This window comes from Fukomys damarensis, unplaced genomic scaffold, assembly GCF_012274545.1.
Source record: "Fukomys damarensis isolate Sample0158 unplaced genomic scaffold, DMR_v1.0_HiC HiC_scaffold_23, whole genome shotgun sequence".
Taxonomy (NCBI): domain Eukaryota; kingdom Metazoa; phylum Chordata; class Mammalia; order Rodentia; family Bathyergidae; genus Fukomys; species Fukomys damarensis.
In genome coordinates this window covers 61,866,462-61,890,462 of record NW_022900935.1, presented here as the reverse complement: position 1 = coordinate 61,890,462, position 24,001 = coordinate 61,866,462, and the positions used below count along the sequence as shown (strand labels likewise).

At 47.0% G+C, this 24,001-nt stretch overlaps 2 protein-coding genes across 4 annotated transcripts in view; one reads left to right on the top strand and one right to left on the bottom strand.

Annotated features, from left to right (window-relative positions):
* Positions 1–24,001, top strand: part of Cyth1 (cytohesin 1) — a 49,800-nt gene that overhangs the window by 5,585 nt on the left and 20,214 nt on the right. Inside the window, exons 2-9 of the mRNA XM_010618507.3 lie at positions 12,823–12,905; positions 14,128–14,192; positions 18,793–18,859; positions 19,166–19,284; positions 19,582–19,662; positions 20,589–20,701; positions 21,994–22,142; positions 22,552–22,663. Coding sequence (XP_010616809.1) covers positions 12,823–12,905; positions 14,128–14,192; positions 18,793–18,859; positions 19,166–19,284; positions 19,582–19,662; positions 20,589–20,701; positions 21,994–22,142; positions 22,552–22,663 — 789 coding nt within the window. The remainder of the gene's footprint in view (positions 1–12,822; positions 12,906–14,127; positions 14,193–18,792; positions 18,860–19,165; positions 19,285–19,581; positions 19,663–20,588; positions 20,702–21,993; positions 22,143–22,551; positions 22,664–24,001) is intronic.
* On the bottom strand, positions 1,835–4,362 carry LOC117287385. Of its 3 annotated transcripts, XM_033767978.1 has the most exons (4): positions 3,947–4,362; positions 3,708–3,818; positions 3,203–3,567; positions 1,835–2,084 (listed from the first exon to the last, which is right to left on the bottom strand). In XM_033767978.1, the coding sequence occupies exons 1-4, from the start codon at positions 4,021–4,023 to the stop codon at positions 1,954–1,956; spliced, it is 684 nt and encodes a 227-aa protein (XP_033623869.1). In that variant the 5' UTR covers positions 4,024–4,362; the 3' UTR covers positions 1,835–1,953. The 3 variants fall into 3 exon arrangements, 1 of the variants encoding a protein (XP_033623869.1); XR_004518709.1 differs by lacking the exon at positions 3,203–3,567; XR_004518708.1 differs by lacking the exon at positions 1,835–2,084 and having other exon boundaries at positions 3,162–3,603.

Here is a 24,001-nt window from a genome sequence, read left to right as displayed (position 1 = left end):
TTCTGTAATGTGCCTTCTACATCCTGACCTGGATCTCAAAGGCACAAGCCTTTGCCTGCCTCTGGCCTCCACCGTGCTGACTCTCCTGAGCCTGCCTCTGCTTCGGTTCTGCTGTTTCTTCTCTGTGTCATTCTCTTTCTGCCCGAGCTGCCTCCTGTGCATAGAGCCAGCCAGGAGCAGCCACTTCGGAGATGAAGCTGCCCCTCTGGCGCTGAGCCTGGCCAGGAGGCTGGTGTGCCACACTGCCGCAGCCTTGGCCTGATGCTGCTGAGAAGCTGTGGCCAGGGTGTGCCAGCTGCCGGGGCCTGGCCAAGACTTGGACAGCTGGGGACCTCTCCAGCGTTCTCGTGCTTCTCCTCAGTGCTTTCACTGCTGCTGTGCCTCTCTCAAACTTGGGCCCAGGACAGCTCTGCTGTGGGAGAACGTCTGGTACTGGGAGTCAGTATTTCTTTTCTTTATTATTATTATTATTATTATTATTATTATTATTATTATTATTATTATTCGGTACCGATTGAACTCAGGACCTTGCGCTCCCAAGACAGGTGTGGTACCACTGAGCTAAATCCTCTGCCCTGGGAGTCAGTATTTTTACTTTGAGATAAGGGCAGAAATGACTTCCCTCTCGAGACCTTGAGGCCTTCTTGCACAAGAGCAGATGCTAGTTGGTGCTTCTTTGAAGAAGCAGCTTATGCTTCTACTAGTACCGAACAATCATTTTTAAGTAGAAAGAACAGAATAGAATGATAAAAACTTGAAAGGGAGGGAGACTGAGAACCTGATTGTAGCCTGAGACTCTGCTCATTCTGCACTAGCATTGGAGCTGGGTCGGGCTGCTGGGGTGGGGCCAACACCTCTTGTGTGGAGAAGGTCTGTGAGCAGCATTGTGCATCCCAAGTTCACTGTGGCCATGAATTGAAGGATACAAGTTATGCCTCACAGTGTGCCTGCATCATCAGAAGTGCCTACAGCGACTGAATGATAGTGTGCATTTGCTCTGCACACTCGGCAGTCACTTCTGCTTCAGCTGAGTCTGTGTTCTAGACAGAGGCCGAGAATGGAAGTCAGCAGTGCCTTTGGAGAATTAGTATCAGAGAAGGAAGCCCTATGCCTGAGAGGGCAGAAACACTTGGCTTTGCTTCCACTTCTGATGTTCTGCGCGAACCTGGCAAATGACTGTGTCCCTGTACTTTTCCTTCCTGACCCCTGGAAGCTTTCCAGTCCTTTTCTTCTCAGGCACCTCCCTGCCACTGCTTGCCCTTCCAGGAGTTCTCCTCTCTGAATTGCACCCCCAGCTCAGCAGCAGAGTAGAATCAGCTGTCAGTGTCAAGTTCAGAGGCACCAGCCGACTCCAGCTTGCCTTCCAGACTTTCCCCATACAGGCCGCCCTTCTGCCTCTGCTGTCCTCATCAGCCCGCATGCCCTCTCCTTCCCAGCGCACCCTAAGGCTGAGCACCAGGCTTGGCGCTTGGTGAGGTTACCCTGGACTAACGGGTGCCACGCTCTTCTCATTCTCTGACACAATGGCACCTTGTGGGCATGTTGATTGGGCACTTCCTTCTTCTTACAAAAGCAATAGCGATGCATGAGCTCTTTGAGGGCAGAATCACATCTTACCACCTGTGCCAAGTGGTATTCCCTAAAAAAAAGGGGAGCTCAGTCCACATTTGTATTGTAAACTTGCAAGCTGAAGGCAGAAGTTTCATAAATAATTTTAGGGTTTGTTTTTCACAGACTCGGTATGATTTTTTTAACTGAGTTCTATCTTTTTTTTTTTTTTTTTTTTTTTTTTTTTTGGTACTGGAATCCAACTTGGGTCCTTGCGCTTGTGTGGCAGGCGGCAGACCCACTGAGCTAAATCCCCAGCCCAGCTCTACCATTTTGACACAAGAGTAAAATTATATTGTGCCTGTTTCTTAAAAGACAGATTGGAGCAAGCCCGAAGTATTTGGGTCAGATCTGGTGGCACTGCCATGGTGACGAGGATGTCCATCCACATTCAAGCTGGGCTGAGAAGGTCAAGTGGAAGGGCAGGGCTCGCAGAGGAAGGGGTGCCTTCTCAGCAGTTCTGTAATGGCAGGAGGCTGGAAGGGAAGGAGAGGAGAGGGTTTCCTGCTGGTGTTTCACTGGGGCAGTAACTGCCTCCAAAGGACATCTGCTGATGTCTGGAGGCATTTTGGGTAGTCACACCTTGTGGTGTGTGTGTGCTTGCATTTCGTGGGCAGTAGACACCCGAAAGTGCCTGAGGAGGAAGCCCCCACCTCAGAGAATGGTCTTCCCCAAGTGTCAGCGGTGCCCGATTGAAGAGCCCTGCCCTGGTCTAGTGCATTAATTTACTGTTCTCCTTTCAAACTTGTTTGGTACTTGTTTTAAATTCCTTATATCTCTGCTCTTTTGTCAGAGGCAGTGCTTCTCTCAGTGTGGTAGGTAGTCACCTTGGGTCCTGTTTCACTGGGAAGCCTGGGCCAATGGAGTGTATGTCTGGGGACTGGGCCCCGTCTCTGGATGTTTGACAAGTGCCCTTGGTGACTGTCATGTCCTCAGAGGTCAGAGAGCCGTCATCACACATTACCATCGCCAAGATGAACTTGCCTGACCTGTCTAACCTGGGCAGCCCAGACTGCCCACAGCAGCCTTGGTGCTGGCCTCACTGCTGGCGCAGGCACGTCCTTGTTGGCTGAGGGGTTGGAGGGTCCCATGTGGAGACTGAGTGTTTGACACCCCCCCACAGGAGGGTCACAGAGAACACTGCCTCTTGAGCCTGTTCGGGATGGTGTGAGTTGTCTGGCCAGTGCCACTTTGCCTGCTGGCCTGATGCAACGCCAGGGGAAGAATAGCATCTGCAGACCTGGCCTCTTGTTTGAGAGTAAGGGTTAACATCCTCCCAGTGAGAGCAGCCATCAGGTTTTGCTTCTACAGGGGAAAAGAAAGCAAGCGCAGCCTATGAGCGAATGGTAGTGGTGCCTCCCCTCCCCCAGGAGGCCGAGAGGGGGCGGCGTGATTGCATTCATGGAAATGAGCCTGCAAGGAGCGGAGCAGCACACACTGTCAGCCAGGGCTGCTGCTCCAGCCCGGCGCCCCCAGCCCCAGGGCCAAGGCAGCCTTCCCCACCAAGCTCCGCTCACTCCCACCCGTGGCTGGGCCGCTTGGCTTTTGTCTCCTCCCGCCGCCTCCTCCCTTGCCCTTCTGTGCTGGCACTCACATGCTGTCCCTGCTCCAGCTCTCCCTGCACCCAGGGTTGGGGGAGCTCCAGGGAGCCTGGGCCTGTGGGATTGCTGCACAGAGCCACCATGGCCTCTGACGCGGAGAGCTGTGACCAGCCGAGGCTTTGATGTTGCTGCCCAGGGCTTGCCAGGACACTGGGGCCACTCCAGAGGGAACTCGCCACGGGTAAGAGGTGGGGTGGATGGTGTGTGGAACCAGTCTGCAGCTCCCTCTGTTATGCATTGCTGCCGGCAGCAGGAGCTATGTGTGGAGCTGATTCTCTGCATGTCTGTTCTTGGGTTCCCATCCTCTGCTTTTGGGTAGGTAGTCAAGCATCCAGCATAGTTTCTTCTTGGACTGGGACTTAAGGATAAGCTAATAATCAATTTCTGGGCTCAGCTGTGGTGAGGTTAGAAGCAGGGTGGCAGAAAACAGAGGGACAGATTCAGGCTGAGAATCTTCCCCTCAAGGCCTGCCCACCTGCTTAGGAGATTTTTACTTACTCATTCTGCACTCTGGAGCCCTTCCTGGATGTCGGCAGCCCTGGTTCCAGTGATGTACATGGAAAGGAGTTGGAGTCATACATCCAATTTGATCCGAGGGGCCCTTTCCAGCTGCAGTATGAAGAAGAATGTTTAAGTGTACAGAAGAATTCAGGGTGAGACAAGGGGCGGCCAGCACACAAATAGATTTTAGAACAGGTGACACGAGAGAAAGCTGACTTCTTAAAACCCCACCAGACCTGTTTTGGAGACAGAAGGGGTATGGTAGCCCAACTGTGCCGGGTGATAGTGGATGTAGCCGGCAGCAGTGTTTCATCCAGGAGACACAGCCCCTACCCCCTTGGAGGAGGGGCAAGCACCATCATTCAGGTCTCTGGTGAAGTGGGGAATTCCCGGACCTCCCTGAGAGCTGAGTACACTGCTTGTCTGCTATCTCCGGAGGCTGGTGCAGGAGCGGACTGCTTCTCACTGACCATGGCCCACCCCTGCCTTCAGCCCCCGGATCTTCTTGGAAACAGCAGCTGTGACAGGCTTGATGCCCAGTGCTGGAGAAAAGCTGCTGCAAATCCCAGCTTTAAGGTTTTAGAAAAAGAAAACGTCCCTGCATTGATTCTCTTTTGGCCATTATTGAAAGCAGATGTTAAGTTTGTTTTTATAAACCACATTTTCAGAATAAAATTTTATGGCTTAATTTGTTACTACCTTGAAATTTGACCTCATTTCCCTCTAGTTGTTTAATCACAACATGTAAACTCAGTCTTGAGTTCTAAGACTTATTAGATAAAATTGTTGATTCCCTATAAGGTATAAATACCTTCACTTTATAAGTCAGTTTATGGAGCTTTAAAATATACATTCTCTTATTAAGAAGGATTGGGTCCCAGTGCCTGCTTGGCAAGTGCAAGGACCCGAGTTCAATCCCCGGTACAAAAAAAAAAAAAAAAAAAAAAAAAAAAAAGAAGGGTTGGGATAGTGACATCCCCATTCCCCACTTGCGGAAACTGGTGTGAGGAGAGGTCATGGTTTGACCAAGGTCACAGAGAAGTCAGTGCAATCATAAGTATTGTTTGGACTCCTCCCTATTTCACCCCTGGCAGTGCCCCTTCTGAACTCATGAGGCCTGATTGTCAGGATAGTTGCTGGAAGACTGAAAACAGGAATGAAGTCTTCCTTAAACATGCAGAATGTTAGGCAGCCATGGAATGGTGTCCATGCCTGTCCTCCCAGCACTCTGGGAAGCTGAGCTGGGAAGTTCACAAAGTTCAAGCACAACCCAAGCAAATTAGTGACTTAGATCCTGTCTCAAAATAAAAAAGTATTAGGGATGTATCTCAGTGAGAAGGCCCCACATTCATTCCTGAGTGCGCGCCCCGCATGATGCACGTGGTGGGGGGGGAGTACACACGCACATGCCTACAGAATGTGGCAATAAAATTTCCATGGACTTCTAGGCAGGAGACTGGGTAGTTTTGCCTAGAAAGAGTTTAAACTAGAATTGTCGAAATATCTGTATCTGCAGTTTACTAGAAGGTACCTCTGTCTCTGTTTAAAATCATTTATGCTAGCTGCATACTAATTTAATTCTTTTGGTTTGGTAGCGTGTATAAATTCTTTAAAAATCTCTTAGGCTGCAAGTGGTAGTGAGATTCTTGACGTGCTCCTCACAAAAGTCAAATCATATAGTTTCTTGGAAAAGGGGCCAAAGTTAGCAGAATTAGGAAGATTACTGTTTATTTTTAATTATGGTAAAGTACATATAAACAAAAGAAAACACTTTAATTATAAGTACACAGTTCAGTAGTTTTCAGTATATTCACATTGTTGTATAGCAGCCTCCAAAATTGTTTTATCTTGAAAAACAGAAGCACTATCCCCATTAAACACTAACTCCCAATCTCTGGGCAGCCCCTACTCTGCTTTCTGTCTATGAATCTCTCATTTCTTGAGGTCCTGTGGCTGGAACCCAGGGCTTTGTGCATGGTAGGCTGGTGCATCCTAACCCTAACTTCTGACTTCATGAATGTGACTGCTCCAGGGACCTTGAGTAAGTGAAGTCCAGCAGCGTCTGCCTATTTGTTTCTTGTTTTGTTTGTTCTTTGAGACAGGGTCTTGCTATGTAGTTCAGGCTGGCCTTGAACCTGAGGCAATCCTCCTGCCTCAGCCTCCAGAGTGCTGTAATTACAGACATGCACCACCATGCCAGGCCAGTATTTGCCCATTTGTGAATGGCTGTTTCACTGAAGTGACTTTAGCGCTTATCTGCGTTTTAGCATGTGTCAGAATTTCCTTCATTTTCAAAAGGAAGCCCGGAAGACATAATGTCAGGTCTTAGAAAGGATGCTAAGGTTTTGACTCAATAAGAAAGGAATGTACAGTCGACAGACTTTCTGTAAAGGTGTTATGTGAACTCAGCATTGTGTGACTGAGTCTCTGACTTTGGTCATACCCTTTTCTCTGACCACCCTCCCTTTGTCCGCCGATCATGAGATCAGTGATCCTGAGAACTCTGGATTTGGGGCTTTCCATGAAATTTTGAATCATTTCAGTTTTTTGTTTTACATCTGCCTTCTCTTACCTTTTGTCTGAAAGATTTCTCAGTTTTGGTTGCATTCTTATCCTTGTCTTAAAGACCCGACACTTTGTGCATTTGTCACTTGGCGTGGAGTTTTGTGAAAGGTGAAAGCTGCTTTTCTCAGTGAGGAAAACAGTTCAAACCTACCCACTCTCCATTTCCTGTAGTGACCCCTGAGAACTTCTTCACTGTTTTTGAGTTTGCACTGCTTTGTCTAGTGTCTGCCTCACCTGCAGTTCTTGGGGGCTTTACGGTGCGGTCCTCTTATTGTACAGCTTCTAATTCACCCAGGGTGATTTCACTCAGGTGGGCTGTGTTGCCCTGTGATATGAAAGCTGTATAAAAGAGGTAGACAGGATTAAGGAGCTGCTTTTGGAAGCAACTCTTTGTTATGCTGTGCCCTTGAGGTACACATAGCTGGGCTCGGGAGCCAAGGCAATCTGTCGGGGCCCCTGGTTGGGTGGAGTGTTGAGGCATGGCCCCTTAACAAGCCTCCTGAAATGCCCTATGTGACTGTAGGTATTTCCCGGGAAATACAGGAAACGGACAGGTCTGTGTCCAGCTGTGAGACAGTGGTACGTGTGGGTTCAGTGAGCACGGTGGTCTAGAAGGAAGAAACCGGACAGGAAGGGCAAACTGGATCTGCAGATAAGGCTTGGATGGGTACCTGCTTGTGCCTACTGTTGTGTTTTCCTTGGCCTGCGCTTGACTCTCACAGTGATGCCTGCAGTGGATAGTAGTAGTTCCATTTTACAGATGGGCAGAACCAAGGCCCAGTTGCCAAACATTGGCATGGCTCCAAAGCCTGAATTCTTTCTAGTACTTTGAAGTTTTTCTTCAGATTTCAAGTCGCTTCGATTTACTTACCAGAAGACAAGCTGGTTTGGGCCTGTAGAGGTGAATAGGCCCTGGCCCTGCCGTTGAGGTCTCCTAGCAGGGTACCCTCAGGAGGGTGGCTAGGTGATGCCCCATGCTGTCTCCAGGGCTCCCCGCCTTTGGAGTTCTCTACCCCGAAAGCACTGGGATGGTGCATTGGGGAGGCTGGAGGAAAATGTCCTCTTCACCAGGCGGCTTCCTGTGTCTACTTTTGACCCTAGCGATGTAGCATGGGAAGAGCCACCTGGACCCTCAGAACAGGCACCAGTTCATGCTAGCTTACCTACTGAGAGGTGGGAGATGAAAGGACGCTGGTTAATTATTTTGGTGGGAAAAATAAGGCAAGTGGTATATTCTAAAGCCAGGCAGAGGACCCTGGGGATAGCAGGATGATCTCAGAGAGTGAGGTCTTAGTTCCAGCGCATGCCTAGGACCTCTGACTTCACAGCACTCATGGGGATTTACCACAGCACCATCTGTTTGGGAAGCAGCTGCTGTGTGTCCACTGAGCAGAGCCTGCAGTCACAGGGGCTTCGTCTTCCATGGGCCTTCATCATGCTTTGCAGGTAGCTGCCGCGGCAGCAGAGCAGCGCCTTTCTTGGGCTCATTTACTTTCCCTTGCCTTGGACAGAGCGTGCTGTCCCTTTAAGACCTCCTCCTTTGTATGTGCTGGCTGCAGCCCATTTCAGCTCTGCTTTCTGCCGACTGTTAAAATCTGCAAAGCAACATTTAAATAAATAAATGAAAGCTTTCCTTGTATTGCTTTTCTATTCACAGTGAGCACAATGGCCCCTTATAGTTTATGTCACTTTAATCCCCTTCATTACATTGGAACCATGGAAAGGAAGGGCGAGGGGCCTGGTGCTGGACCATCCCCTGACTGCCAGCCAGACACCTTCCAGATTAACCTTTGTGGGCGTGGATTCCAGGGCCCTCAAGGGGGCACTGAGCAGGGGCGGTGCTGATGTGTGGGGACAGCTCCCTGTCTGATCCATCCCCATTGTGCTCGGGCTGGTGGTGGGGACAACCTGCTGCCCTCCCCAGCATCCGTTCTTTTAGAGAAAGGGTTTAGCTGCCTCCCTGGCACAGAAGCGTGGCTGCAGCACGTGGCAGTGGGGGAAGGAGCAGTTGTTTGTCGCTTTGCCATCTGGCCCATCAGGCTAAGCTGCTCTTGGTCTGCACTGATGGCTTCCCGCTAGGCCCGGGTGCAGAGAGGATGTGGCAGCCAAAGTCCTAGAACAAGCCCCACCTCCAGCACCCATAGTGCTGGTCCTCAGTTCTGTCAAATGAAACCAAGCCTCTTGTTACTGGAATTTCTTTTTCTCATGGGCAGATTAAGAATGAAGGCTTAAAGATTTGAGCCGGGCATGGTGTCTCACACCTGCATTCCCAGCACTCAGGAGGCTGAGGCAGGAGGAGCCTCATGAATTTGAGGCCAGCCTGGGCTACATAGTGAGTTCAAGGCCAGCCTGCACTACATAGCAAGGCCCCTGTCTTTAAAAAGAAAGGACGTTGCGTTGATTTGTTGAATCAAAAGGGAAGCAGTGCTGTTACTTAAGTATGAGATGAAGAAGTAATTTAGAAATCACGTGATTAATGTAAGAGCCTGGATCAAAATAAACAAGAACAAACGCCTTGCTTATTCTAACTGCAAATTGACTAGTAGCCTTTTCTGACTGCCTACAAGGACACAGAGGCTTGTCTTTTCTAGTAACCAGAGATTAATGTTTGTCTTTCACTTTCAAACCAAGTTGTACACATGTGTGTTTATTTTAAAGCAAGTGTTCAGGGGCTCATATGCCTCTTTCCCATTCCCAGACCGACTCCACAACAGCTGCCCTTAAGGAACTTTGTCTTTAGATCTGATAGGTCCTGCCAAGTTCTTATGTCACTGATAATTTTGTCAGAATTAAAGATTATTTTCTGACTTCTTCCTACCATGGACAAGAATACAGCTCACATCATTTTGTTGCTTCCTTTTTGATAGTTTATCACGTTTTTAGCTCCTTGATTTTCACCTTTGAAGTTTTCTTAGTGTTCTTACAGCCTGGGTTCCTGCCCCACGGTCCATACCCACCCTCCTACCTCCTGCTGGGCCCCTGCTTTCCCCTAAGTCTGCCCTCCCCTTTGGCATTTGTCAGCACTTCCTTCGTGTCAGCGTCACAGTCAGTAGAAGGTAACTCCTGTTGTTTAACCTGTGCCAGCCTCCTGTGCTTTGTCTACAGTTGACAATGCTCAAATAGCACTCTGACAGGAATGTGCATACCACTCCGAGAGCCAAGCGGGCCCTGCCCACCTCAGGAGCAGCCCCATCCCTTCCCCACAGGATGCTGCTGCCAGTAGCTCGCCCTGTCCCCTCCGTTCCCTTTAGTTCTGTTTTTCCTAATTCCAAATGGTGCCTCTTCATCTCACAGATATTTCACGGCTGCTTTCTCACCCCTTCCTTATCTCCAATCTGTGTCATTCTTTGTGACCACCTTCCATGCGCAGCCTTTTGGCTTCTTCCTGACCGGGTCTGGTTCTCTCTGTCCCTCCCAGGTGAGTGCGCTTGGCATGTCCCCAGGTCCCTCACCCCCTCACCCCTTGTACCCACATCTTGCTATCCTGACGTCATTTCTTTGGAAGAGGTGCATAAGAGACTGGCTTTCTGCTCCTCAAGTGGCTGAGATGATTCTGATTTGCCCCCCAACTCAACAGACAACTCTGGGATCGAATGATTCTCAGTTCCGAAGGCCCGCCCCCACTGTCCAGTGTCTACCTCTTCCTGACACCTGTCAGCTTCTTCCTTGTGGGTGGTCCGATGAACCACCTTCCCACTCCCTGTGGAGATTTTAGGATCTTTACTCTGAACTTCTGAACCTTTATTTCAAATACTTATTTCTTGGAGTCTCTAGAAATTTTACATACTGAATGGATAGATTTGCTTATTATTTTCAGATCTTTTCTTTTATTCTCTTCTACAAGAATTCCTCAACTTCTTCAATCCTTTCTTGACTTTTTTGGTTTTTAGACTTGTGCTTGGGGGCAAAAATGTTTAATGTGCAAGAGTGTGTTCTTTTTCTGTGATCGTCCCCTTTTTGTAACTTACTGTTTTAGTTTTCTTTTGCTTCCTAACAGTCTGTTTGCTACAGGATGGGTTTTTCTGTTGCCAGCCGCATTGTTTGTCACTGGTGTTTTAGGTCCTGATGAAACAAACTGTGCTCGCTGACAAGGGTTTGGTCAGCAGGGTTGGTCCTGAGCTGCCTTTGGGATGATCCCTACGTGCTCCAGGTTTGGTTAAAGCTGCTGCTGGGGGTGGCTTGGGCTCAGGTGGTTGTCTGGAAAATTCATGTGCAGCACCCTCCAGCCCCTGATGTAGAGAAATGCTTTCAAACCACAGCGCTCAGTGCTCCAGCAGCTATGAAATTTATTTAGGGACTTCAGCCACTGTTAGGGAAACTAAAGTGGTATAACAGAAGATATCAGTGCATTTCACGTTCTGTGAGGTATGGCGTTTAGTAGTTCTGTGTATGGAGAGTTCGGCTTGTGATGGAAAGTGCATTTCTTGCTGTCCATTTGGAGAAGTTTAAGGCACTGTGTTGGAGTGGGAAGGGAAGTCTGGTGAAGAGGAAGCCAGCTGTGGCTCTGGAGCTGCTTGCTGGGCTGCAGGCTCCGCGGTAGCCCTTGTTCCCACCCTCCCCTGTTGTCTGAAGTGATCTTTATGAAGTGTCAGGACGTAGCTGCTCTGACATGGCGGATGAAGCCTAGGTGCCACAGGCAGTATGTGAGCATCTGTGCCCTTGGACAGAGGGTCATTCCACCTTGGGGCTGCCCGCGGGGTACTGTGTGATTCACAAATGCAGTTTTGTGTGCTAGTGTCCCCTGTGGGGGCAACTCAAATAATACAGCTAACTGATCAAGTCACTATCCTGTCAGTGTATCGTCAATGTAAAATGCTCCTGAAGATGTGTATTATTTATTTTATATAGAAAGTGTGTTTCCAGGTGTGCAGTGGCCCCCAGGGCTTGTGGCCAGCACACTGCGGCACAGCTTTAGCCCAGCCGGACTCCTGCTGAAGAACAGGGGGAGTGGGCTGGGCTTCCCCCAGGTATGGGAGTGCCCTGGGCCTTGCCACAGAGGAGGGAGGCACTGTCATCATTACCCCCCAGTGTTCTGAGGATTCATTTGTCCTCAGTCACCGACAACCCAAAAATATTAAAAAGAATTCCAGAAATAAACAATTCATAAACTTTAAATTTTGAGTTGCATGCTGTTCTGAGTAGTGTGATGAAATCTTGGGTCCATCCCTTCTGTTCATGAACTTCTGTGAAATTGTAAGGCAAGAAAAAGAAACTGATGCAGACGCAGCCCACTTCAAATCTGGGCACAGTGCAAGGCAGTGTGTAGTTAAGGTAGAGAAGGTATTCAGTACATGCATGTGTGTCCAGGAAAGACACAGAATTTACAGGGTCCAATGCTGTCGTAGTTTCTGGCACCCACTGGGCTCTTGGAACACGGATAACGGTACTTCTGAATCGCTTGCGTTGTTTTCAAAACACCCTAGACTTTATTGACAATAAAATGTGGCCCAGGTAGATTAACTTCTCTGGAGGGCCTGATGTAGTCTGTGGTAGATTAGAGTTAGGTTGGTACCTGGTTCACCTAGTTTTTCCACGCGGCCACCTGGCTCCCACAGTGTTCCCAGGAGGGTCATCTTGGAGGGGGCCTCCTGCCCGGCCCTTATGCAAAGGGACATGGAGATTTAGTCACTGGAGGGCTGTGCAGCTGTTTCGTGGTAGGAACTGTGATCTGGGAATTTAAGTAGCTCTGCTCTGATGATGGAAACACCTTGTAAAACCATATTTAAACCATGTAGAAGGGTATAAAGCAGGAGAAAGTCTCATACCAGAGTTAAGTACTGTTTCACTGTATACACAGTCTCCAAGCCCCCATACCGCCCCAAAATGGCACAAAGCCTCCAAAACCCATTTCTCTATGTTGCAGTCCAACTCAGGGTCATGCAGTTCTGGTTTTTTGTTGTTTTGTTTTTATTTTGATTTGTTTTGTGGTATGGTGGGTTGAACACAGAGTCTTTGCACTGACCTACAATCCCCAGTCCTTTTTACTTTTTATTTTGAGTAAGGGTCTTGCAAAGTCACCAAGTGGCTCAGGCAGGACTCAAATTTGTGATTCTCCTGCCTCAACCTCCCAGAGTGTTGGGATTACCACCTCATAATTCTGCTTCCATTTTTAACCATGAGGCAGCTAAGATCAAATCAGCAGTCTGAAGTCTCCCAGTTAGAAGGGCAAATGTAGCCATGAAGTCAGCCAGCACCCACTGTTGTCATCCATGGCCTGCCTGACTTAACCCTCAGCAGTCTTCGTCTCTTTTTCTTTCCAAATGTTCCTTTCTAAGAACACTTCTGTGTAACTGAGGTCCCTTCCTTTCTTTAGCAAACCTGCTGAGAATTGGAGCCAGAATGATTCCTAGCAGTAGATCATAACTGAAGCAGGCTGAAGCTGGCTTCTGCCTGCCTCCCTTCCTCCCTTCCTCCCTTCCTCCCATCCTCCCATCCTCCCTCCCTCCCTTCCTTCCTGGTATCTGTGTCTCTTTGTGTTTTTGGATTTTTTTTTTTTTTTTTTTTGGTGAGGTGAAGGCTCTCAGTAACATTGGTCTTCTCTTCACAGTTCCTAGTGACCTAACTGAAGAAGAGCGTCAAGAGCTGGAGAACATCCGGCGGAGGAAGCAGGAGCTGCTGGCCGACATCCAGGTAAGAGGACATGGAGAGGCCAACTGAAGTAGAAGCAGATGTGATGTACTGTGTGTGTGCATGTGTCCTTCAGGGTGTCTCTTAAGTCGCACTGAACTCACCTCTTCTAGTTACAGGCGAGAAAGTGGGATCTTGGCAAGGTTAAGTAATTTATGAGGTTCGCCCAGCTGCAGGCCGTCAGAGCTTGGGGAACCCTGAGCTGAGTCCTCACATGTTTCTCCCTGACTGGAGGGCATTGAGGGGGTTGGGTCTCAGGTTTCCTGATCCCCTGTGCAGGTGCTGGTGCTGCCACTTTCCAGCAAGGTGATTTGAGAGAAGCGTTTAGGTTCCATGGACTTCACTTTCTTCCTTCTAGGACAAGAATGAAAAAACCCTCATAGGTTGATACAAGGATTGAATGAGCTAATATTTATGAACACTGAGTATAGTTTCTGGTTCCTGGAAATACTTGGTCAGTGACAGTAATTTTATTGTTTCTCCAGGTTACTTTGCATACCTGTCAAGCTTTGTAGGAACCAAGACATAGAAAAAAGCCACATGTTAAATTATTTTAGCCCTGAGGCACTAAATGTTACTCTTCTAGAATTCTTTGTAAAACTTCAGGAGTTGGGAGGGACCTGAAACCCTGAGCTATGAAGTGTGAGAGGAAAGACTGACTTGCTGGAGTGCTGGTGTGAGAACAGCTGGACAGTCTGCCTGGATTTCTTGGTCCCTCATTCACTGGCAAATGCTAGAAAGTGGAGCAGGTCTCACTCAGACCCCTTTACTGTGACAGTCCCTCATTCCAGGGCTGGCTGAAAAGAAAGGAAGGTGGCAGATGGCAGTGGATTTGGTCAGACATCCCCTTTGCCACCCACATGCCATTTGGGTTTGGTGAGCCACAGGCGTGTTGTGAAAGACAGGGTCAAGGCAGCCATCCCTCAGTGAAGATATGATTTTACACAGTGTATGTGCATATAAACTCCTTTCCCAGACCATGGACTCAGAGGCCAAGAGCTGTCTTTCCTCCTTGGTGTCCCTGCAGTGCTTACTCTCTCCTAGGAATGCAGTCATAGTTGTTGAGTAGATGAATTTTCTCAATCTTTGGATTCGTTATGTGCCCTATTTTTGTTTCACTCTGCCGTGCTTTATGTTATCTTGGGTGGACGGTGTTTAGGAGCTTTGGAAGTGTCCCATTGGCCCATGTCTCCCCTCTGGGTAATTTGGAACCATCTCCTTACAGAGGCTAAAGGACGAGATAGCAGAAGTCGCTAATGAGATTGAAAGCCTGGGATCCACAGAAGAAAGGTGAGTCTGCCCTGCCGGGGCCTCCAGGCATGGCTCCTCAATGTGCCCAGCCCTTCCCCGTGAGGGGAGTGGGTTTTCCTCCTCGACGTTTTGGGGTGCATACAGCCTCACCCTTAGCTGCCAGCCCACACACAAGGCTGGGGAGCATTGGCAAAGTGGACTAGAGAACTTCAGAGATCCCAGAAAGTCTTACAGTGCTCTGATTTTTGTGTGAAGTCCTACGTCTTGTCTGCAGTGTTTGTATTACAAAATTTCTGGTTTTCCTTTTGGGTAAAGGAAAGCCTAATAATGTACACTGCTAATAGAATTTCAGAAGGCTAGTGTGCTCAGTTATGTCTGGGCACATTTTTGAGCTGATTTGCACGTCTCTGTTACTAAAGGGAAGATAATACAGAAATTAAATTGTAGTGTAAAATGACAAGAACTCTGCACATGTGTTTTATGACATAAAACATTAGTGACTTTTGGGGTTTAGTTTTGAATGGGGGTTCCCAGACTGTTTTCTAAGTGCTTAATGTGGTAAGTGGACTGTTTCCAAGTCTGTTTTTCTAAGTCCAAGCCTTCCTGTCTGGCTTCATAAGGCCATTTGATGAGTTGTTTTAAACTCCTGTTAGTGGCACCATTAGGGACGAGTGAGGCTGTGTGTTCCAATTTATTCCTTCTCTGCTCTGAGTTGTCATCTTGGACTTTGGTGTTACAGCTTTCATACGTTCCATTAAAAAATCATAGCACAAAAGAAATGGATATTAGAGTTCATCAAAGTTTAAAATTTCTGTTATAAAAGATAACTGTTAAAAAGGAAATGAATAGGCAAACCACAGGGTAGGAGAAAATATCTGTAATGCGTATTTCAGAAAAAAGATCTGTATCCAGAATAGACAATACATGTAGTTCAGTAATTAGAATGCCTACCACTGGGTGTGGTGGCACACTCCTGTAATACCAGCACTTGGGAGGGTGAGGCAGGAGGAACGCTGTGAGTTTGAGGCCAGCCTGGACCACATAGTGAGTCCTAGGCCAGTCTGAACTACATTGCGAGACCCTGTGTCCAAAACAAAACAAGAAAAAAAACTGCCCAAGTAAAAGATAGATAAAACCCTGAACAGGTACTTGGCACAGGAAGGTGTATGTGTAATAGACACATGAAAAATACTTGTCATCTTTAAGTGTAAAGGGATGTGACATAAAATTTCCAGGAGATGCCACTTTACACCCTCTAAGATGGCTGAATTTAAAAAGATTTGCTGTACCTGGTGTTGGCGAGTGCTAACCAATATAAGAGAGAGTGTAACCACTTGGGGAAACAGTTTGTCAGTTCGTATGATGTTAAGTACATGTCTTGGCTGATTCTTCGCAGTTCAACTCCCAGAGAAATGAAAACATGTTTCCTAAAAGACTTTCACAAGGATACTTACAGCATTCTCATTTTAAAGTAAACCAAATAGAAAAGGCCTAATGCCTACCAACAGGTGAATGGCGGCAGGCAAGGGAACGGACTGATTTGGGAATAGAGAGTGAGCTGCTCACCTGCAGCAGTGTGGCTGGGCCTCGTGAATATCGCCTCAGTTTGGAGAGGCCATGGGGAAGCCACACTTGCAGTCTATGGGGTTCTGAGACAGGAGAAACCAAACTGGTGGTAGAATTCACAGCAGTGGCTGCCTCACGATGGCAAGGGGATGGCAGAAGGGACATGAAGAACCTAGAGGGAACAGGTTCCACCCAGAATGGTAGTCACGAGGGTATTTGTCAAAGCTGTGCAGTGCACACATAATATGTGCATCGTGTTGAATATAAATTATACCTGAATTTTTAAAAGAAAAAAATGGCCCCTTCTGGGGGGCGGTTCGAACTCAGGCCCTTGCACTTGTGAGGGAGGTGGCGGAACCACTGAGCCAAATCCCTGGCCCTGGCCCTTTTCTTATTCTAAAGGTAATATACATTTATTGCAGGAAATTGGTTAAATAGAGAAAAGCATGAAGAAAGCAATTTTTCCATAATCAGTTATTCGGGGAAGTTTTGGCATATTTTCTTTCTATGTGTTTTGGTGTACACATACACACTTGCAGGATTTAGAGTACCATTTGCTTAATTAAACTTCCGGGGGTGCCAGACGTGGTAGCGTACGCCTGTAATCCTGGCACTCAGGCAGCTGAGGCAGGAGGATCACTGTGAGTTCGAGACCAGCCTGGGCTACATAGTGAGTTCCAGGGCAGTCTGAACTACATAGTGAGACCCTGACTCAAAAAACCAAGAAAAAAGAAAACTTCTGAGGTCATTGTAGAGCAAGCAAGAAATGAAGATGTCAGGAGCATGGGCAGCTGGCACACTCAGCTGGCAAACTTACTGAAAACTGGGGTTCTCATCAGCTGCAACTGAAGGTGTGAGTCAGGCAGCTGTAATCTGGTTATTTATCTTTTAAATCTAGAACTTAAAATAGTTCTCCAGTATTGAAAGTCCTGCAGGGGAAGTATTCTGCAGATCTAGGGCATGCATACACATAGAATCTCTTAAAATCAGGTAGGCATTACCTCAATTCTGATTTTTCCACAAGACAATGGTCTGATGCCTAATGCCACTATTTTATAAAAATGCTCCTAAATGCTATTTAATCAAATAGAAATGATATACTTACCCTGCAAGATTAAAAACTTTGTAAAGTTCAGAGGCACCAGTTAGCTACAGTGACACAGTAGCAGTACCAAAGCCATTTTGGAAACCCTGTCGAGGTGACACGTGTGGAAAGTGGGGACAGCCTGTTAGAGAAGTGGCTGCTGTGGGCCTGGGTTTGGGCTCAGTGCTGGAGCTCAGTGCCGGAGCTCTGGGAAACCAGTGAAGGTAGTCAGCCGTCTCTGTGTGTGTCCCAGGCAAGCGCAGTGAGCAGTGATGAGTGATCATAGCCGCAGGAGACCTGGAGTATACTGCTGCAGGCAGGGTTGTCTGTACTGTGTTTCCTGGGGCCTGGAGGATTTCAGTTAGGGACCTCTCTGAGGCCCAGGACACTGAGATTCACTGCTGATTGTGTGCCCTGCCTCTGTGGGGCCATGAGGTTGTCCCACACTGTTGCAGGAAATCACGAAGCAGGCTTTCTCTTGAGGTATTTGTTTGGAAATGCAGATCAAAGTAAGTCTCCTGGATTTAGAAAAAAATAATTAATCAGCGATTTAGATTCAGTGGGAATTTCCAGACATCTGGTCTCAGCCATTTGTTCTAGCTCAAGTGAAACTTCATGTTCCCTTCATGACTATTCCCATGTGGACCTCGTCACCTTGTGTCTTGGTCCCCTTAGCATTCTCAGAGTTTTCAAGTACTCCTTTGAAAAACCTCAAGACAGGTGGATTCAGCCAGTGAGTTTAGCCCATGAAGACATGTTCCTCATGTTCCTCAAGGCAGTAATAGTTTAAATTTTAATTTCTGAGCAACATTTTTTCTCTGAAGCTATAAAATTACTATTGTCATTGACGGCAAGAGTTGCCAAATTAGGGTGCACACCAGAATTATTGGGAGGGAATTTTAAAAATTCGAATTCCTTGGCCCTGCCCCTGGAATGTCCTCATGACTCAGTGGCTCAGGCCCTGCTGCTCGGAGTCCATTTGTGGGATTGTGTAAAGCACAGACCTCTGAGCAGGTGTGTGAAGGAGAACTGAGACTCTCCAGAGACTCCTCCAGCTGTGGGTTTATGGACCGCACTTTGAGAAGTGTGTTCTGTGAATCTCCATTTTTCAGTCTGATGCAAGTCAAAAAAACTGCTTATTTGGGAGGTTTCTTCAAAAGTTGATATAAATGTGCTGTATGACCCAAGAGAAATGAAAACACACACCCAAGCCAAGAAGCGTGTAGAGATGTCTTGTGCATAACCACCCCAAACTGCAGACAGTCTAAATGTTTATCACCTGGTGTGTGGATGGAAGATATAACATATATGTACCCACATAGAAGAGTACTACCCAGCAACAAAGGGGAATGTAGTTCCATTACCTCCTATAAGCATGGATAAATCTTGAAAATGTTACGCTAAGTGAAAGTTGCCAGATGCAAAAGGCCAGTTATTGTATAATACTGTTTCTATGAAATGTCCAGAAGAGGCAAATTTGTACAGGCAGAAAGTAGGTTGATAAGTTGCCCCGGGGCAGAGGTAATCCTACCTCAAGGGATTAACTGGAAATGGGTGTGAGGAATTTCATTCAGTTACCAGAAATGATCTAAAACTGGATAATGGTAGCACAATTTAGCAAGCTTACTAAAAACCTTTCAAGTATACACTTAAAATGGTATGTTATAAAGATAGATGAATTATACCTTGGTGAAGTTTTTTTTTTTTTTTAATTTGGTACTGGGGATCAAACTCAGGACCTTGTGGTTGTGAGGCAGGTACAATGCTACTGAGCTAAATCGCCAGTCCCCCTTGGTAAATTTTTAAAAAATCATCAGAAAAGCTGATGAGCATGGAGTTCAGGATTTTTTTAGACCAAATTATGTTTGTTGCTTTTCTAGACCAATCTTTCAAAAACCTCTGTATGTCAGTGGCTGCATGTGGGGTCTGCACAGCTTCCCAGGACGTCCCCCTGCCAGAGCAGTAATGACTGTGGTGGTTGTCTTTCAGGAAAAACATGCAGAGGAACAAACAGGTAGCCATGGGCAGAAAGAAATTTAACATGGACCCTAAAAAGGTAAGCAGAAAGGAAATGGCAGACACCCGTAGGTTTTAAGATGGGGGTTTTCTGGTGTACAGATGAAAACCAGAGGTGTCTCTCCCAAGCTGCTGTTTCCTGGAGGGAATGTCATGTGGCATAGCCTGGTTGAATCAGGGGCCCTGGCTTCTGACCATGACACCCCGACCCTTTATATCCACTGGTGAATGTTTACCAGATACTTACGCTGTGTCCAGTGCACCCACGTGGTTGCTGCCCCTGCCCTTCCTTCCTCTTTCCAGCTGCTTCAGGCTGGCGTTATTGGCTTTTGTGATCTTTCTCCAGGGCATCCAGTTCTTGATAGAGAATGACCTGCTGAAAAACACCTGTGAAGACATTGCCCAGTTCCTCTACAAGGGAGAAGGGCTCAACAAAACAGCCATCGGTGACTACCTAGGGGAGAGGTGAGGTCTTGATGAACAAGCTCCTAAACACCCCACATTCTAGAGGAGATCGTTGTCTGTGCTGGCATTGGGTGGCAGTCTTCTGGAGAGCAGTGGCTGGTCTGTCTGGGGGTGGGGGCACCTTTAATATTTAGTCAGTAAACACAGCAAGCTGGACACCCTCCTGATTGTGGGTGACTGTGCCCAGAGGCCTGGCAGTGCTGGGTGGGACTCAGTTCAGGGACCCCACCTGGCATGGGTTAGGTTCTTGGCATCAGTGTCTGACTTCTGCTTCCTCTTCTCTCCTGTTCCTGACAGAGATGAGTTTAACATCCAGGTCCTGCATGCATTTGTGGAGCTGCATGAGTTCACGGACCTGAACCTCGTCCAGGCCCTGAGGTATGTCTCAGGGCTCCTTGGGGAGAGGCAGGCCTGGCCCTGTGTCCATCCCTTGCACCATTTGACTGAAGCTGCATCTGGGGGATGATTGTGAATGTCTCAGATATTCTGTGTGTGGTACCGGGGATTGAACTCAGGACCTTGCACTTTCCGGGCAGGCACAGTGCCACTGAGCTACGTCCCTAGCCTGTCTCAGATCTTCTGAAGGGAGGCAGTGTACTGGCCTATAAGTGAAAGGCTGGATGTTCAAGAGGCTAAATTGTGCTGCACCCTGCAGGCAGATGCTGTGAAGTCTTCCTCCAGGCTTTCACTTAGGTTTAGGAAACTAATGAATACTTACATTTTGGAATCTTTTCTACTCTTCAATTTTTAAACCCCTTAATTTCTTACCCTGGAATAGGTAGTTGTGTATTTTATTTCATTTTTGAAAGGAAAACTAAACTTTAATTTATACTAAATCTTCATTGGTGCCTTTTGAGAAGTTGTCCTCCCATGTTTTCACTGCTGTAGGTGTGAATAACAGGGTTGCCTTTTGTGCTGTCATTTAGATGAATGCAGAAAAAGCAGGATTAGACCCGCTGGCCATGGATCTTCTCTGACTTGCAGGGTCAGTTGTGCCTGCTTTGCCTGCCACCCTGCATCGTGGAAGGTGTAAAATGAGCATTTTTCTGTATTTCAGTCATGATTATTATCCTGGGGAGATTATTTATTTGAAATACCAAAATCTTAATTTCTCACTTTTTGTAAGCACTTTCCCTTCAGTTAAAGTAGTGATGAGGTAGCCTGGTATGCATCTATCTGCTCAGCGTTGCTGTAACAGAAGACTGAGGCCCAGCGGGTCTCCCTGTACCCTCTGATACTGAGAATCATTGACTCACAGATAAACTGTTTCCACAAGTCCTGAACCCAGCTGTCCTCTCTCTCAGGCAGTTCCTGTGGAGCTTCCGGCTCCCTGGGGAGGCGCAGAAGATCGACCGGATGATGGAGGCCTTCGCCCAGAGGTACTGCCAGTGCAACAGTGGGGTGTTCCAGTCCACAGGTGAGTGAGGCACCCTCTCGGCCCAGCACAGGCGGGCTCTTCCCACCTGGTCCTTTCTTGGCTTTGGATACTTTCTAAAATGAAAGGACTGAAATTCACGCATAGGAACATTTATTTAATATTATTTATAATAGTAAGAGGTTGGAAGCAATCCAAAGTTCAACATTAAGACACTAAGAGTATAAATGGTGGTTTCTCAACCATGACATATATAAGGATTAAAAGTCACATTTTTAGAAGCTGGACGTGGGGGCACATATGCCTATAATTGCAGATACACAGGAGGCTGAGGAAGGCCAACCTGGATAACACAGAGTAATTTTTTTTTAGTGATGTTTTAGGCTGGGCCTGGTGCTGCACACCTGTAATCCCAGCACTCCAGAGGATCACTGCGAGTTAAGGCCAGCCTGAGCTACCTACTGAATTCAAGGCCAGCCTGAACTACACAGTGAGACCCTGTCTCAACCTCCCTCTAAAATGACGTTTTTATATAGAATTTTTATTGGCATGGCAAAATGGCAAAATTAGCAAACAAGTATATGTGTATATGCAGATATTCCTCATTTCATGACCTTGTTTAACAGCTGTTTGGACTTGCAACCCATTTTTTTTCTTTGCATGGTTCTGTACATCTTGTTATAGAACTTCAATATCTTTTTACAGTATATCCTTTAAAAAGTATACTCTGTTTCCACAGTACTGTAATTTTGCTGATTGTACTGTACAGTACAGTGCGATAGTTTTGTGTTCTGTGTACAGTACTGCATGAAGAATCATGCAAATAAAAGCAAGGTGATCACATTGGAGCTCCCTTTGATGACTACTTCGTTCTGGCCATTGGAAAGTCTGTAGTGTGTACAGTTTCTCATTCAGCGACCAGTTCACTCCACCTAGTCGCAGGAACTGAACTTAGTTGCTAAATGAGGAGCGTCTGTATGTCCACTCGTATATATCAATATCTGTTTGACTCAAGTTATGTATCTGTGAGGTAGCATTTGTGATATATTACATAAAGGAGTATTTATATAAAGGAAATGAAACAAAATAACTTACTACCCAATAGTGAGATTATGGGTATTTGTACATAGTTTTTTACACTTTGTGTTGTTTTCCAATTTCCTGCAGTGGACATGTTGCTTGGTCCACATGCTTTTGTGTGCCCTGCCCTTTGCAGATAGCGCATGCCTGGGAGCAGTGTCCATTCACAGAGCCTGTCCCTTTCTTCTGGGAGTGCAACTTTATGACTCCAGGAGGCCCTCTCTGATCACCCTCTGCCTTTCTCCCATCTCCAGACACTTGCTATGTCCTCTCCTTTGCCATCATCATGTTGAACACCAGCCTGCACAACCCCAACGTCAAAGACAAGCCCACCGTGGAGCGATTCATCGCTATGAATCGTGGCATCAATGATGGGGGCGACCTGCCCGAGGAGCTGCTCCGGGTAAGCAGGGCCAGAGTGGATTCCTCTCCACAAAGGAAGATCATTTTTGTAGGAAAGTAGAAAGATGTGTAACTTGTTGAGTGCCTACTCCCTTACCTCACTTCATTATGTGAGTTTCACATAAGAAGTTGGCAGTGAGGCCCAGCAAGGAAGGGGAAGTGTTTATAAATCTGAAACTAAGGGCTTGGGCATAAGTCAGACTGCTTTTGTTCCTTTCTTAATTATCCAGTAGGCATCTTACTTTATCCCTGTGAGGTACCAGAAAGTAGACAATCATCTTCTTCCTCTAATCTTGACCCTCATGGGGCTCATGGTTTACTGCAGGGACAGTATGAATGTGAGTGGAGAGAGAGGGAGGAGAAAAGTTACTTCTGGAATCAGAGCCATGCAACGTTGTCTTTTACCCCAGAATTTATATGAGAGCATAAAAAATGAGCCCTTTAAGATCCCAGAAGATGACGGGAACGATCTCACTCACACTTTCTTCAATCCAGACCGAGAAGGCTGGCTACTGAAACTGGGTAAGTCACGCCCTGGGTTGAGTGCCACAGGAAAACTCAGGGAGGAGGCAGTGTGTGTACCACCCCCATGGTGCGCAAAAGGGGCGGGGCACAGGCCTTGGAGAGATTCTGTTCCAACAAAGGTCCGCCTCTGAAAGGAAGTGATCTGCACAGCCAGCCCCCTGTGTGTCTGTTCTTGAATCCATGGCCAGTTTCTTTCAAGCAGTTCCCCTAAGGACCTGGTCCCATGCCCTTCCCTGACCCCTTGACTTTGGGCAGGTGGCCAGCCATGTCCATCTTCCTACTCCTCATCCTGGTTTTGTACCTGGCACTCCTGCCCCACTCCGTACATCATCACCTCCTTCTGCATCTGGCTCCCACAGGCAGTCTGCATGGCAAACCTAGAGCCCTTGGCTGCAGCTCAATCCACAACACTCTTACTCATTCTCCGGGCAGTGGTTCCCACCCTTTCCAATCTGAATCAGCCACATTAATGATTTTGTTCATTCAGAAAAAATTAAGAGTGTATTCCTCTTCCTCTGCCGAACGTGAGTTTGTATTGCCTAGATTTGTGGTCCTGGCTTACCATGGATGTGACTGAGTAACCAGACAAACAAAATTAGTAGGTTTTTCATGCACATTCCTGTCCGCATATGATTACTGTTGCAGCACACAGAGAGATCTCTGCACTCTGGGGGCATAATGGTACCCATTTTTTTGGCCACTAGAGAGCATTTTCCCATGTCTTCTGCCTTTGTCTTTGATGAGCTGGAGCCCTGCATGAACAGGAGGTGTCCTTTTAGAGACCCTCCTTTCCCATCTCGGTTACTTGCCCACTGTTACCGGTCATGACCTTCTCGGCCATGACTGAAGCATCTAGAAAGGCCAGGGCAGACTCTTTTACTGCTGACTCGTGGTGATGGAAGTAAGATTTGCATTTCCTTGTGTTCATACATAATGACTTCATTCATAAATTCCCCTTAAAGCACCACTCACTGATCTCACCTTACATACCTTTGAAATCAGCCAATGCTTCACAGATCTTTAAGCCAGTACAATCTCTGAAGTTAAGGCTCTAAAATTACTAACCTCACTGGCAACCTTCTGTTCCGCATTCTCGTTTCCAAGCGGATAGAGTTAAAATGTACAAAATTTTAGAAATGTGTCTAAGTTTGGATTTACTTCCTCCTCCAGCAAAATTTGTTTAAATGCTAATGCTAAGTGTTAGCTCTGACAGCTTGAATCCTAAAATTAGAACAGGCAAAGATTATCTTGGTTCTTGCACCAGGATGACATGCAAATTCATGAGACATCCCAAATTTTTAAAAATTAAAAACTTAAGCCAGGAGCAATGGTGTG